Source organism: Berghia stephanieae, chromosome 1, assembly GCF_034508935.2.
Source record: "Berghia stephanieae isolate SIO BIC M18660-M18661 chromosome 1, UCSD_Bste_1.3, whole genome shotgun sequence".
Lineage (NCBI taxonomy): Eukaryota > Metazoa > Mollusca > Gastropoda > Nudibranchia > Aeolidiidae > Berghia > Berghia stephanieae.
In genome coordinates this window covers 58,077,693-58,094,415 of record NC_088360.1, presented here as the reverse complement: position 1 = coordinate 58,094,415, position 16,723 = coordinate 58,077,693, and the positions used below count along the sequence as shown (strand labels likewise).

The window sequence follows — 16,723 nt, the reverse complement described above, 5'->3', positions numbered from 1 at the left end:
ACCCTTGGTGACGCAAAAATTAGTTCTTGAAAAAGGCTCTTTATTCATTTCATTCATTCTCTCAAGCACTCAGGTGTAAAATGAGTAACTGGTTGGTAACAGCATGTTCTCTGTCATAAAAACAAATATGTAATCACGTCTCACAGGCATCTTGTCTAGTCCTTCATGATAAGTGTTGTTATTAGTCTTTGGATCCCTTGTAAAGCGTATTGAGCACATTAAGTGGATCTTAAGCTGTATGAAAGCTCAAGGTTTTTTTGGTTTTTATGGTTATTTTAAAGAAAATCTTTGTTTAAGAATGTTAATGCAAAGATTTCAATGAAAGTGAAATCGTGCATTTGATACATATTTTTCTTAAGAAATTCTGTTTAGAAATAAGATTAAATAAAGACATAAATCCATTCTCAGTTGGTTGCCTGCAAGAGTAAAAGCATTTATAAGACAAAACATAATCCTTACTATGATTCTAATTCCTAGGAGGACAATGGAATGTTGAGACAGTGACAGGTGACCTAGGTACTAATGGAATAGTTGATGATGTCCTAATCGTGTTCAGTGGTACCAAGGGTGAGAGCGACCCAATTCCTCTAAAGGCAAAGAGAGAGAAGCCTTTCCAGGCAGGGATGACTGACAATATGGAGGTAATATAGACGGTACCTGTTACCTAAAGTTTATTTCAATTCTTGGTTTGGACAATTTATTTTGTCATTATTCTCTTAATCTCTGACAAAGTACCAGCAGCTGAGGTGTCCATAATTTACTCCTTGGTGGGGAGGGGCTCATTTAGAAGATTTGGAGAAACCCCATAGAAGATTGCTCATTGGTGTCATTTCAAAGTAAATAACAACATACTCATTGGCCTAGACTTTGAAAATCATATATTTTAAAGTATCTTATACTAATATCAAAGTACATATATTTTTTTATAGAGTATGTAATGTCAAGAATAAAAAGAGGATTAAAATTATCGCAACAGCTTTTAATTCCTGCACTAAACAGTGAATAAAATTGATACTCTGTCAAGGTCTCTTGAATAAACAGTTTACATTTTATCTCTATCAGATCAATCTATGCGAGGACATTGGAGAATTGATCAAAATGAGGATTGGATTTGATGACAATTCTGCAGAGAAATCTTGGCATCTGAAGAAGGTAAGAATTTATTATTATTATTATGATTATTATTATTATTATTATTATTATTATTATTATTATTATTATTATTATTATTATTATTATTATTATTATTATTATTATTATTATTATTATTATTATTATTATTATTATGTGTCATTTAAGATAAATTAGAACAAGTTTTTTGCTGGCATGAAATTGATTTTAAAGCTATTTTCAACCTATTTAGTTGGAGTTTACCCCTCCTTCTATTTACTCTTTTGAAGTAGGAATGATTGCAACCACCCTTTGAGCAGGACTGTTGTCCTTCTCTTTCCTATCTTTGCTTATATCCTTCACTGACATGAAGCATTTAAATTCGATTTGTGCAAATAATTGGGGAACCTGAGTTTATATGCTGAAAGTAATTCCTTTTTATTTAGTTTATGAAATGGGTACAAAATAATAAAAATCCATAGAAAAAGAAACTGCTTTGTTGTGATCAGTTAAGACAGATGACTGATGTTTCAGGTTTGTAGTAAAGTAATATGTGGCATCATAGTTTTAGGCAGCATATTTGTATTAGTAACAGATAATCCAGAACAGTGAATATGGCATACCATTTTCGAAAATTTCTCTCAAATGACAAAAGAATTGGATCTAGATTTTCATTGTTTTGATTTTGAATCGATTTCATCTTCATGACTGGAATTTGAAATATGCCGGTCAATTGCTAATCCAAAAAATGGCTGTTTTATTGAAACTTAGAATCTTCAAATATTTTTTGACCACAGTGTAGTGTCTCAGTGACTTAGAAAAATTGCTTACGGCACAATAAAATTATTTCCAAAAAGTAACAATAACAATTTGGTAATTGACAGATCAAAATGGAAGACAAAGACACTCAAGATACATTTTGGTTTTCCATGGATGAGCCAGTACAAGTCAATGATGTGTCTGATGGATGGAAGGAGTTTCCCGTTGTTTGGCCAGGAGTCTTCATTTTGCCAGGTTTAACAACCAACAATCTTAGATGACATAAACTATTTAATACCAGTTGACCTGAATTAGCCTTTTAACCTCTTATTCTCATTTCCAGTATTGAGAAATATTGATGAATAACTGCGTGATGCTCTTGTTGAATGGTATTGATTGTTTTTTAAATATGATTCCTTTTGGTTGTTGAATATATCCGATTCCCTCTTTTTGTTAGTATCCTCTCTCTCTCTCTCTCTCTCTCTCTCTCTCTCTCTCTCTCTCTCTCTCTCTCTCTCTCTCTCTCTCTCTCACACACACACACACACACTCTCTCTCTCTCTCTCTCTCTCTCTCTCTCTCTCTCTCTCTCTCTCTCTCTCTCTCTCTTTATTCTGTTTGTGTGTTTGTTTGTATGTATGTGTGTATGTGTGAATGGCATTTCAAGGTGAATCCTTCTCTCAATGATTTTTTTTTCAGTTTTAAAATACAAAGTTACAGTTGAGACCGGGGATGCAGAGAATGCCGGCACCTTTGCACCAATTTTAATCCAGCTGAATGGACAAATGGGAAGTACAGGATATCGATTTTTGAAAGACACAAGAACGATGATGCCCAAGTTTCAACAAGGACAGGTATGCGTTATAATATACTTGATATCAATTACCGATTTGGTTCCATCAACTTTAACTTTAAATACTGCATAGGTTGATATAGTAGAGCACAGATATAAACTCCTAGACAAAACAAAGTCTTTTAAATGGAGGTCTGCTCGTAGCCTTCCAATAGAAAAATAGTTTGTAAGGTCAGGAGTTCATTATTTTAGTCATGGTACCCATGTTCGGATATAACCATGAGTTTCTTAAACCATCGGGTTCTTGTATCTTGTTTGCTACATGCATTTTATTGGCATAATGATAATTTTTAAAAAGAGCGTAGACAGGCATTTGTTATTCTGTCAATTACAAGTGTGTTCAGTAGAAATGTGCTCTACTGAAATAGTCAGATCTTGGTCTTTGGCAAAGCATCTTAAACAAATGTCTTAGATTCTTAAAGGTACTTGGATTAAACCAAGCAGTGATAATATATTACGTTGTGTGATTTTCTCTCATAAACACAAAGCACTATATAATGAAGATCCAAACTTTTTTTATTTAATCTTAATTTCATTCATTTCTCATAGTCTGACACTTTCTACGTCGAGGCTGTGAGTCTTATGAATCTTGATAGTGTCACCATAGGCCATACAGATCCCAAACCTGGTAAGGAATTCCATAATTGTTCATTTGACTCTCTCTCTCTCTCTCTCTCTCTCTCTCTCTCTCTCTCTCTCTCTCTCTTTCTCTCTCTCTCTCTCTCTTTATCTCTCTCTCTCTCTCTCTCTCTCTCTCTCTCTCTCTCTATCTATCTATCTATCAATCTATCTTTCTATATCTCTCCATCTCTCTACCCCCCCCCCTACCCCACTTAATTTTTAAAGATATACTCAAATCTCATCATTATTATGCGATTGAAGATTGTTAACTATTCAAAAGTTCAGAAATATATATTCATGTTATTTTTAATAAATCACATAATAGAGACGTAACTGGATGTGTTTTTTTAATATATGCATTACTCAGAGTCAGGATGGTTTCTAAACAAAGTGACAGTCAGACCAGATAATGAAGAAGAGGATTATATATTTGGATGCAACAGGTAAGTCCATTTCTACTCTGATTTGTTTATTTTTTAACTCTGAACCTTTTGTCTTGCTATGAACCGTTCACGTATTAGTTTCAAAGAACATACATTGAATTTATAGAAAAATAAACCCTGAATATAATTAATCAGTCCATAAGAATTATTTGCTATAAGAACATGCAATTATTTTTCTCTGTTGTTGTTGTTGTCATTGTTGTTTCTCTAATGTGGAGGCCTATGAGCTCTGGTCCAATGCCATGTTGTGTTAGATGGAGTTATTTTTCAGTTGTAATGCTGTATGGTTTAGAGTCTTTTCTGTATTCTCTTTATTCATTTATTCTTTTTTTACCTGAAATATCATCAGTAGAACAATGAGATTCAGTGTTAGAAATAATTAATTGTCGTAAAAAATAGCTTTGGGCTTTGGATACTAATACATTTTGGGTTCTTGTTTTTTGGGGTATTTTTTTGTATATTAGATGGTTAGATGCAAGTCAAGGGGATGGTGAGACGATGGTGACATTATACTTGAATGGTAGTGATGATGTTACAGAGCCGTTAACATCTGCTGTTCAATTGAATGAAACAACAGAAGAGGAAACAATGACACAGCCACCACCCTCTCCACCAGTGAAAGGTATTAATGCTTTTTATTTGTTGTTTTATAGATACTTAGAACTTAGGTAACAAGTATTATTCACACATTATAATAATGACATTCGAGAAGTCTTGTCAATTGTATGTTGTGAAACCCGCATTTTGCCTTTGTCTTTAAAATCATAAATTAAGGCTCAACTACTTGACATTCAATTTTTATACGTATTTATTCATTTATTTTATATTTTCATCTATATATATCAACTTAGTTTAAAAATGATTTCCAGTATTAGAATCCTGATAATTAAAATAAAAGTAATTTCTGTTAAAATAGGCGGAAGTCCAAAGGGTCCATAGAGTGCCCGACAGGCATGTGAAAGACTTGGGTTCAAAAGACGGGTTCAAATTCACATTAAATTATTTATTTTTAATGTTGTGAACAAATGTTTATATTTTTGACATGTCAGTGTTTCTATAATTTAAAAAAATATGAAATCTAGAATTGATTAAATATTTTAATTAGTTGAATATGTTTTATCGTTTCGTGTGAAGCTTACAAAGCCTGTGTAAATTGTTTTTAAATATGCTAAATAACTGGCATCTATTATCATGATTATTAATATTGCTGATTTGTCTGTAATTGATTTGTAAACTTTGACTGTTATTCCAGGGACAACATTTCACATTACAGTGATGACAGGTAATGGTGTTGGTCATGGAACCAATGCTACCATCATAGTAATTTTATATGGAGAAAATGGCCATAGTGAACATCTGACGATTGGTGAAAAGGACAAAGAGCACTTTGTCGAGGGACAGGCGCAGCAATTTGAGGTAAGTTTTAAATATGATTTGTCTTCTTATCAACACTTTGGCCACCAAGAGCTAAGTTTTATTGTAAAACTCATGGTAAGACACAATGGAAAAAAATACATTAACAGAAATGAGATGACTGAGAAAAGCCATCAAGGTTACCCGAAGAGATATAATGAGGAACAAAGAGAAAGAATTGGAGTAGTCCCAGTGCTGCAAAATATTGAGCAGCAATAAATCAAGTGGATTGGAAATCTGAAAAAACGAACCAAAAACACTGGCAAGCCAAAATATGGCAAATGGGCCAGGGGCAGACAAAAAACAAAACGATGGTGTGATAATATCCAATCAATAATAGTTATTATTATTTATAGCAAACTTCAATCGATAGAACAAAATATTTATTTGTAAGAAAGCAAATTCTGTCCCAGAATTTCTAACAAAGAGAAACGCTATAAAATCTTCCTGCCTCCCAATTTCTCAAAATTGATATTGAGACCTTTAAAAATACACTCCACACTATCAGGAAAGTATTTTTTTTTTTTTGGATATGTAACATGAATAGTAATGCTTAGTCTGACTAAGTCAGTTGGTTTATATGAAAACAAAGAATAAGGACATCATTGTGGCCCCCTCCATAACTATTCATCTCCCTCGAAAAGAGCATAGTAAGATGAAGTAGTAGTAGTAGAAGTAGTATATGTGTATTTATATCATTTTATTGGGAGTATGCCGATGACGTCACGCATTTACCATCCACGGTTACTTCCCTTACACTAAGAGCACTGTAACTTTCTATCGCGTAGTTGTTTACATGAGAAAGAGAGAGAGAGAGAGAGAGAGAGAGAGAGAGAGAGAGAGAGAGAGAGAGAGAGAGAGAAAGTCAGTAACAAACAGAGAGCGAGAGAGATGGATGGAGAGAGATATATTTTAAAAAAAAAATAAATAAATAAGAAGAGAGAGAGAGAGAGAGAGAGAGAGAGAGAGAGAGAGAGAGAGAGAGAGAGAGAGAGAGAGAGAGAGAGAGAGGGGTTCGTTTTATCGTGTATTCATTGGGAATGGGAAGGAGGAAGGGCTCTTTTGAGTCAATAAACAATGGGAGTGAACCAAAAGAAAAAGGGGAGGAGAGTTTAATAGATGATAATTGACCACAAGGGGTTGTGATAACGAGTGGCAGGTCCTAAATAACTCGAGGTTGCAGCTCAAACAAGAAGATTCAATTATATGATTTCATGTAAGTCATTACAAATTAAGCCCCACCCCCTCCTCTTCAAGCTGTCATCTGACTCAAAATGGAAACAATGCAACAAATCATTTGACCAGTCCCATTTTTTAAATTGCGATCTCATTGGTCAATATGTTTCCCATTGATTGACTTTGACTTCTTTTGAAACGAATGGCTTTCTTATACTATCACTATTCTTTGTTCCACCCCCTCTCTCCTTTTCCCCCTTTCTTTGCCTACCAGCCTCTCTCTCTCTCTCTCTCTCTCTCTCTCTCTCTCTCTCTCTCTCTCTCTCTCTTTGTCTCCCTCGTGTTTCTTTCACACATGCAAACACACACATAAACACACACACACACACACACATATTTATATCTTTATTCTATTTAGCTCCCGCCCTCTACAATGCACATACAAGCAGTCTCTCTCTCTCTCTCTCTCTCTCTCTCTCTCTCTCTCTCTCTCTCCTCTCTCTCTCTCTCTCTCTCTCTCTCTCTCCCTCCCCCCCCCCCCGTTCGGGGCGGAGGGTCACATAAATAATAATAATAATCATCATCATCATATGATGATGATGATGGTGATGATGGTAATAATTATTATTATTATTATTATTATTATTATTATTATTATTATTATTATTATTATTATTATTATTATTATTATTATTATTATTATTATTACTATTATTATTATTATTATTATTATTATTATTATTATTATATATATTAACATATATTATATAATAATAACAATAATAATAATAAGAAGAAAAGAAAATGAAGAAAGAAAAGAAAGAAGAAGAAGAAGAAGAGAAGAAGAAGAAGAAGAAAAGAAAATCATCATCATCATCATCATCATCATCATTCATCATCATCATATATAATAATAATAATAATAATAATACTAATAATAATGATAATAATAATAATAATAATAATAATAATAATAATAATAATAATAATAATAATAATAATAATATATAATAATAATAATAATAATAATAATAATAATAATAATAATAATAATAAATAATAATAATAATAATAATAATAATAATAATAATAATAATAATAATAATAATAATAATTAATAATAATAATAATAATAATAATAATAATAATAATAATAATAATAATATAATAATAATAATAATAATAATAATAATAATAATAATAATAATAATAATAATAATAATAATAATAATATAATAATATAATAATAATAATATATATAATAATATAATAATAATAATAATAATAATAATAATAATAAATAATAATAATATAATAATAATAATAATTAATGATAATAGATAAATAAATAGATAGATATGATGGTACGTGATTGGAGGATAAGTCTTTGTCCAGTTTTCCCATTTTATGTCGTATGGATCAATGTCTTTCACGCATTCAAGCTTTTTTTCGATACAGTGTCCATTGTGGTAAAAGGATTGGTCGCCATTTTGAAGAAATCTATGCTTCAATCAAGGGACTAAACCATGTAAAATGTCACAAAATTAACTCCCTTAGTCTAACCGCATACTCTCAATTATCAGGTTCATTCAGACGGAGAGCTGGGTGATTTGTTCAAAGTGAGAATTGGGTTTGATTCACAAGGAAAGGAGCAAGAATGGTATTCAGATCTCTATTCCTGTCCATCTTGGTTCCCTGAAATGGTGAGTTAATACGGTCAAAAGTAAGTAATATAGTCCAAACCACCCCTCCCTTGCCAAAAAGAAGAAAAAAAAGAAAAGAAAAACTAAGTATGATAATATTTAGAGGACACTACATATTGCGTATTTCATATTCATTATTTTACGAAGTTTTAAAGTAGGGAATCCATAGCTTGCAAAATAGCGTGTTTCAATCTGTATACAATTGTGTCTTTATTTCTGGCCCACTGTTATACAGAGCAATGAGTGGGATCTTGAAATAGATCTGACTAGCTAAAAGTGTTATGCGATGTGTCATTCATTGTCTATTAAATTATCTTTTCTTTTTTTAAATTAAATATACAATTAAAACTATATTTTTACATTCTATCCTTTTTTTTTTTTTGGTTTACTTGAAACTTGATATGATATAAGAGCATCTTCAAGTTACTATTTTAATCACTTATTTTAAGAACATTAATCACTTTAATATATGATTTGTATAGGTTTTGACTTCAGACTACTACATGTTTATATTCACTCTAGATGACGGTTAAAGATTCAAGAAGTGGCAAGGAGTATGAGTTTGAGATGCACCAATGGGTGAGAATGGAAGACGACCATGACTTCTGGAAGGAATTCCCTGTCAAGAATGAAAACATGTCTCAAATGTTGGTTGGTAAGTGGAAATCAAATGAATAGAGTAGGGAATGCCCAACATATTGTAGTCAAGTTTATTGTGTTTTTCTTGGTGGAGATTGACGTCAAAATTAAAGATACAATTAAAATTATGTTTTTACATTCTATCCTTTTTTTTTTTTTGGGGGGGGGGGGGGTGTTTACTTGAAACTTGATATGATATAAGAGCATCTTCAAGTTACTATTTTGAGTATTTTTGCAGGATGGAAATTCATTTGACACATGTTTGACCATTGTGTCAGTGAGTCTAGGAAAGAGATTATCGTCTGCAAACAATTTAAGATTTGTTTCATTAGATAGATTTTTTCCCAAATCATTTATAAAAATGAGGAAGCAAAGTGGCCTCAATACAGTTCCCTTTTGGCACTCCAGATAGCACTGTGGGGTTTTCACTTGTTTTTCCATCAAGCACCACCTCTTGAGCCCGATCACACAGCCAATCTTTGAACCAATTATAAACTAGCTGGGTCTTGTGAGAATTTAGTGAAACTGATTCATCAGGTTTCCTAATTTCTAATAAGCCGTTTGTGAGATATGGTTTTGAAAAATCAAGTACTATTAAATCTCTTTGTTTCCTTACATCTATTGCTGTTCTTATTTGTTCAAGTATATTGATGAGTTGGGTCTCACATGATCTACCCTTACAAAAATCATCTCTTTCTCTCTCTCTCTCTCTCTCTCTCTCTCTCTCTCTCTCTCTCTCTCTCTCTCTCTCTCTCTCTCTCTCTCTCTCTCTCTCTCGCTATCTCTCCCTCTCCCCATGTCAAAGTATTCTTTTATATACTTTTATATTTTGTGGATCCAGTCAGAGACTACCTTGTAGATGCGTACACAGGGAGCAGCAACGGTTCAGGGACACAGGCCAATGTCTACATACAGATTCATGGAGAACATGGGGATACAGGTTGGAGACATCTTCATGGATCTCGAACAAATGCCAACAAATTTGAGACAGGAGCTGTAGGTTGATAATTAAATCAGCTTATTTACATTCTTCTGAAATAGCCTCTTTGTATTATTTTCATATACTGCGACTCTGCATCGACAGCTTAATTGCTGCTTTTAATTTTTGTGCTGCTTTGTGGGTCATATGGTGTGATGCTAATCTTCTGACCTAGTTTGAGTCCTGCAGCAAGCAGCACAAAGTGGAGTCCTTGGATAAGGCCTTTTACTCACATCCTCTCACCATACTTGGGTATAAAATTAGTACTTGGACCGTAGTAGCTTGTCCGTCATGGGAAAAGAATTAATACCGCCTCACAGGTGTCATGTCTCATCCTTCATTTTAAATGTTGCTGTTGATTTGGGACCATGTATGAAATACTTTGAGCACATTTTGTAGATATTACACTAAATAAAAGTTGTTTTAATGGTAATAAGTCTCCTTGGATTTGAAAGAGAGAGAGAGAGAGAGAAAGAGAGAGAGAGAGAGAGAGAGAGAGAGAGAGAGAGAGAGAAATCATTGAAAAGAAAATAAACACGTTTTTCAGTGATGTCTGGCAATGTGAACTATTTGGCATTCATTATGGTGTATTTTTGGGGGGGACTTGAAAACTCTGTGTAACTTTAACCGCTTATGAATTTGATGCTAATTGATCACCTCTTTGGCTGTCTAAAAGTGAAACACGTGAATAGTAGTAGTAGCGTATGGCTACACCTAAAAATGTATTTCGTCAACCCAGCTTCTAAAGTCTTCCTCCGCCCTAAGGATGGTTTCGTAGCCACCTTCAAGTTTAGTGACTGGACAGTGGAGGATGATGTGATCGCTGGTATCTGGGGCTGCCTGACATTTCTGGCAGGTATCACTGTTTCCAAGTTTCCATCTGCACATATTTGATGCAGTTCTGCCATGTCCAGTTAAGAGGCGGTTTGAGGAAATCCAGTATTTCCTGGCATTATTGAGTGCAGGCACTCTTTTGGTTGGATCTTTAATGATGTTTCCTCCTTTTGGTGTTTCCCTGTTCCACATTTCTCTCCAGTTTTCCTCAACACTGAAGTCTGCCATTTTTGTTAAGTGGAAAGGTCTTCTCGATTTAAGTCTAGTTGTTGAATGTGCCCCCTTTACGATTGATTTTATGGGAATGTTGTCTGTGGCTTTGTCAATTCTTGCATGCATCCTTTGATTAGCATCTTGTCGTCTTAAACTTGGTGGTGCAATGCCGCTCAGTGTTGGGAGCCACTGAGTTGGAGTTGACTTGAGGCATCCTGTTATAATTCTCATTGATTCTCTTAATCGGATGTCAATGTGATTTACATGTGGGCTCCTCATCCAAACAGGGGCACAGTATTCTCCCACACTATAGCACAGTGCCAAAGCAGACGTTATCAGCACCTGTGGTGAGGCTCCCCAGGTGGTAGTTGCGAGTTTTCTCGCCAGGCTTTTTTCTTTTTGCGATTTTATTTGCTGTTCCTTCAATGTGTTTGCAATAGTTTAGTTGTCTGTCCAATGTAATGCCAAGGTATTTAGGATTGGGGTCTGGGGGTAGTATTGAGTTACCGACTGTGATCTTCAGTTCTTTTGTTGCCTCTCGATTATTCAAGTGGAAGTTTGTGGATACTGATTTGGTGGTATTAATTTTTAGGTACCATCTATCAAAATATTGTTTCAGGCGGGTGGTGTCTCTGCTTATAACTTCTTCAATCTCTTTCCAGTTTTTTGATTGATAGGCTAAGGCCCAGTCATCAGCGTATCCAAGTTTGAGTGCTTCACAGTTTGGCATGTCGGAGATATAAATATTTACATTAAGTGAATACATTATACTGGGGATGTAGGAGCTTTTGGAATGTCTCCCCTTTACTTTACTTATGGAAAAGCAAACATCCTAGCACCTTTACTAAGACTTATGACTAGCCCTAATAGAAAAAAAATATACTCCGATATCGAGCTAACCCTAATAGAAAAAGTGATGACAAATTGAATAAATAAACGCCTGACAAAAGATCAACGGTGAAAATACAAATTTAAAGAATACTGGGGATGTAGGAGCTTTCGGAATGTCTCCCCTTTACTTATCTTATGGAAAAACAAACACCCTAGCACCTTTAATAAGACTTATGACTAACCTCTCGAGCTAACCCTAATGGAAAAAAAACAACTCTCGGACTGCTTTGCACTACCTTTCAATACTTAACAAATCAAAATGGCGGCCGAAAATCAAAACAATGGTCAAATTAGGAAATTTTAAACTTTCACAAATCTATCAAGGTTTGTTCTAGAGTTTTTAAAATACTTCTACATAATGACAAATTGAATAAATAAATGCCTGACAAAATATCAACGGTGAAAATACAAATTTAAAGAATACTCGGGATGTAGGAGCTTTCGGAATGTCTCCCCTTTACTTAACTTATGGAAAAACAAACACCCTAGCACCTTTAATAAGACTTATGACTAACCCTAATAGAAAAAAAATCCTTCGATCTCGAGCTAATCCTAATAGTAAAAAAAGAATCAAAATGGCGACTGAAATACCTTCATGTGATCAAGTGAATAATATCACCATGAATGCCACGATTTGCTGAAAAATGCCAACACACACACACACTCACACATGTATACACACACATGTATATACCACACACAACACACACACAAACACACACACACACACGCACACACACACAAACATACACACAATTAGAACATACTACTACATAACAACACTGATCACCGCTAAATCAACAACACAACGGAAGTAATAATAATACTTGATGTCATAAATAGATGACGCAAACTGACAACTTTTTACAGTGACGAAATTGGTTGATTTTGAGAGTGTTTAGTGTTGTCGGTACGTATTTTATGATATCTGTGTGACTCAACGAACATTCAAACTGACTTTAAATTATAAAAGGAAATCAAGTTATCTGTTTATCTATCTGTAAAAAATACATTTCTAATTGTCAAATCTTTCAGTAGAGTTGTGCACTGTATCATTTTTTTTATTGACTCAAATAAGCACAATGTTCTCCACAATGCTATATTTTTTAAAGAAAGGATTAACCTTTCACAATTATTTCACTGTGTCAGAAAGCATTGAGGGAATACTCTAAATGTCAATCATAATTTTGTTTTATTTTAAAACTTCCTTCTTTCTTTCTTTTTTCCCTAGCATGACTTGTTCCGTATAGAGGCCGTTGATCTTGGTACCTTGTCTAAAATTAAAGTGAAACATGATGGAATTAACCCTGGCTCTGGATGGTTTTTGGATCAAATTTGTATCAAGGAATCTGAAGAAGCTGTTGAGGAATTTATATTTGAATGTGAAAGGTATTCACTTATTTTCAATATGATATATATTTCTGCTCATATATAGATTTTAAAATACAAGTTTTTTTAAAAGAATCATATTGTTATTTTCATCGACAAGCAAATCATACATGATACATGAGACTTTCAACCTACTCAAATTAATTTATAGAAAGTACCATTCATGTTATAATTACTGTTCAATATTGTTACATTCTGATAATTACCGTTATACTTATATTTATTACCTAACATTGTAACCTGTATGTAAATAGATTTTAACAAGCATGGTAAGGTGTAAACTTTCTCTAGTGTCATCCTCTTGCACCCAAAGGTTGTTATTATTTTATTGAGTATGCTAACTAACCCTACATTATAACCTCTATTTTTTCAACAGGTGGCTAGATGTAGGAGAAGATGATAAGACTATTGAAAGAGAAATTCCCCTTACTAAAAAGGTTCCTGTGCAAATTGAAAAAGAAGAAGAACACAAAGGTCTGTTGCTTATCGAACAAAATTTAAAAGTGAATTTGGACATAACAAATAAACATTCTAATAAACAAAATGAAAAGTACAATCATTTGGTATGATAGAATTATATTTTTTTTCAGTTGCAAACTATCTTCCATCTAAATTATTCGATTTTGAGGACATGAAATCACAAGAATCATGCAAGACACATTTTTAAAGATTTAATTTATTTGAATATTAAACAAATGTCCCTTTTTTTGTTTAATGATTTTGATGATGGTGATTGTAATAATAATTCATAATATTAATTGATAATAATAGTAATAATAATAATAATAATGAAAGAGAAGAAGAAGAAGAAGAAGAAGAAGAAGAAGAAGAAGAAGAAGAAGAAGAAGAAGAAGAAGAAGAAAAAAAATAAAAATGATAATAATAATGATAGTAATAATAATAATAAAGAAGAAGAGAAGAAAATAATAATGATAATAATAAAAATAATAAAAAATATAATAATAATAATAATAATAATAATAATAATAATAATAATAATAAATAATAATAATAATAATAATAATAATAATAATAATAATAATAATAATAATAATAATATAATGCTGATAATGATGATAATAATAATAATAATAATAATAAAATAATAATAATAATAATAATATAATAATAATATAATAATAATATTAATAATAAAATAATAATAATAATAATAATAATAATAATAATAATAATAATAATAATAATAATAATAATAATAATAATAATAATGATAATAATAATAATGACTGACTTACTGACTTAAGGCCTTTAGCTTCCTAATCATCCAATCGGGACGCCTCGGCTGCCTCTCTAATCATCTGTCTTTTGCTGTGGATGCTAATTTCATAAGATCTTCCTTTGATTTTAATTCTGTGTTATTTTTAAGGCGTTTCAGGACAGTATGAATTGATGTAGGTGGTCTGCCTTTATATTTCTCTTGTCCAGATGTGAAAAAAGTATTCATGGCTTTTATTATTAGCTAGTATATTTTCATCTCTTCTGAGTATATGCCCATAAAACCGCCATCTTTTCTCCAGGATTTGAATGGATAAGGGTCTTTCATTGCATTTTTCATACAGTGTTTTATTGCTTATTTTTGTGGGGTATCGTATATTCAGGACTCTTTTCAATTTTTTCTATGGAATCTGTCTAATCTGTGCTCTTCGGTTCAAGTCAGTGCCCATTTTCCACAGTTGTATATAATCACGTATTTTACAAGGGTTGTGTATAATTTGATTTTAGTGTTTATGCTATCTTATCTTTTCTAATCCATATGGTAATTTATTAAGTGCAACCGTCGATAACTTTTTCTTCTTTCTACGTCTTCCATGTCTCCTATCAATGATCCTACTTTTTTCGTGGCTCTCCATTCATCTTTCTTCCTTGACAGTAATGTTACATCTGTTTTGTCACTATTAACGTACAGTTAGTTGGTGTATTTGTAAAGCTTTTTGGATGTCTTTTACACTGACTTATTTGTGGACAATAAAGTCAGTGTCGTCTGCATATTCGAGATTGTTTTCAAAACGTAATTGGGCCAAAGGTACAGATTTATGCTTATTGTTTAAAGCATTTTCTAGGTAAATGATAAATAAAACAGGGTCCAGCTGTCTCCTTGTGGTGTGGCGATGTTGCCAAGGAATGATTTATCCTCTGAGGCACCAATTATTTTGGTCGTTATCCAGGTTTCACTTATAAGGAATTGGATTAATTTAACTTCATCTTCCATAACTCTTCCTTTCATAATCTTTAACAAGGATTGGCAATTGATGGTATTGAAGGCGGCAGACATATTTATTCCAGTTATAACTATTTCTATATTTTTTGACAGGGTTTTAGTAGCAAGACATTTGTGGGTCCAAACTACATCTGCAGTACTTCTCTACGTCCTGAATCTGCTTTGACAATGTGATAAATAATTTTCAACAATCTGTCTAATTCTATTCAATGTGATCAGGGAGAACGATTTTCTAATTGTATTAAGCAGCGTAATTGGTCTCAAATTCTTTTGAGATCCTTTTAGTTTTCCTGGCTTTTGTATTGATATCAGTATCAGCTCCTTGCTTTTGTATTGATATCAGCTCCCCTTTATTCATATCCAGGTTCTGGTGATGTTTGAAAGTCTTATTAAAGATGTCCGCTATGTGTTCATCTAATAAGGGTGGTCCATATTTTAGTAGTTCAGTGCATACTCCATCTTCTTCCAGTGCTCTGTTGTTATTTAGACTTTTAAAAGCATTTCTCACTTCTATTGGTGTAATAGGTTTAAATAGTGGTCAGGGATCTCCCTCAAATTGATAACATTCAAAAAGATCATTCGAAATGTCATTGAGGCTAATAATTAATTTGCCCGAGTCGTCCTCTATCTTTGGGTTTTCAAATGGTCTTTGGTTTATTAGTCTTACAGCTTTGTACATTGCTTGATCGTTGTTGCATTTACTAATATTATCAACTTTTTTTTGTCCAACTCTTCAGTTCTAATTTCGATTACTCTATGTCTTATGCGGTGTAATATTTTGTTTTGTTCATATTCTAGTTTCGGTTTTTCTTCTTCTTTTTGTATTCTTATTCACAAAAATGTTTTTTTTTTGGTTTGATAATTGAGCAATGATGGTGTCATATGTACAGCGTTGTTGTTTGATTGTAGTTGTCCCAGCGCTTTGAATTGCAATATTTATTCTTGCACTTTGTACACGTGACCATACTTCGTTTGGTGTTCATTAAATTGTTTAGTTCAGTATTAAGTTGTCGCTTGTATTGTTTACGACATCGTGAGTTGTTGACAATATTTGTAATATTTATTTTAGGTTCTTGAATTGTTGTGCTCTATTTTCTTGGTTGTTTGTGCCATTCAATAACAAAGTCTGTTTTAACTAGATAACCTATGATCTGTTGTTATCAAGGTGCTAGTGTATGATCGTGCATTTGTTATGAATTTTTTTCTCTTTGTCTGCACAGTATAAGATCAATTTAGTTGTAAATGTTAATAACTGCCTGTTTCTTTATTTTTCCTCTGTCCTACCCACGTCGTTTGGTGTCTAGAAGCATGATTAAATGTGATGTTTGTGACAAATAACTTTATCTTCGCAAAAATTTTCCAGTCTTTCTCCGTCTCCGTTATAATTTCGTTTACCCTTCGAATAAGACCCAAGGCACTTCTCCCCTTCTTCTCGTTTGCCAACCTTAGCATTGAAATCTC

At 32.8% G+C, this 16,723-nt stretch overlaps 1 protein-coding gene and 1 long non-coding RNA gene across 4 annotated transcripts in view; one reads left to right on the top strand and one right to left on the bottom strand.

Moving 5' to 3' along the window:
• The window catches only part of LOC144978306 (lipoxygenase homology domain-containing protein 1-like), a gene marked incomplete at its 5' end in the record, with an annotated part of 84,041 nt that overhangs the window by 55,079 nt on the left and 12,239 nt on the right, over window positions 1–16,723 (top strand). For all 3 annotated transcript variants that reach the window (XM_078924180.1, XM_078924170.1, XM_078924188.1), the window contains 13 exon segments: window positions 478–641; window positions 1,063–1,152; window positions 1,995–2,124; window positions 2,569–2,723; window positions 3,272–3,350; window positions 3,711–3,786; window positions 4,251–4,408; window positions 5,039–5,202; window positions 7,959–8,078; window positions 8,601–8,733; window positions 9,559–9,713; window positions 12,866–13,023; window positions 13,400–13,497. In XM_078924180.1, the coding sequence (XP_078780306.1) occupies window positions 478–641; window positions 1,063–1,152; window positions 1,995–2,124; window positions 2,569–2,723; window positions 3,272–3,350; window positions 3,711–3,786; window positions 4,251–4,408; window positions 5,039–5,202; window positions 7,959–8,078; window positions 8,601–8,733; window positions 9,559–9,713; window positions 12,866–13,023; window positions 13,400–13,497 (1,680 nt within the window).
• Window positions 3,984–16,723, bottom strand: part of LOC144978323 (uncharacterized) — a 30,190-nt gene continuing 17,450 nt past the window's right edge. The window contains exon 3 of the long non-coding RNA XR_013646496.1: window positions 3,984–4,120. This is a non-coding gene — a long non-coding RNA (uncharacterized LOC144978323). The remainder of the gene's footprint in view (window positions 4,121–16,723) is intronic.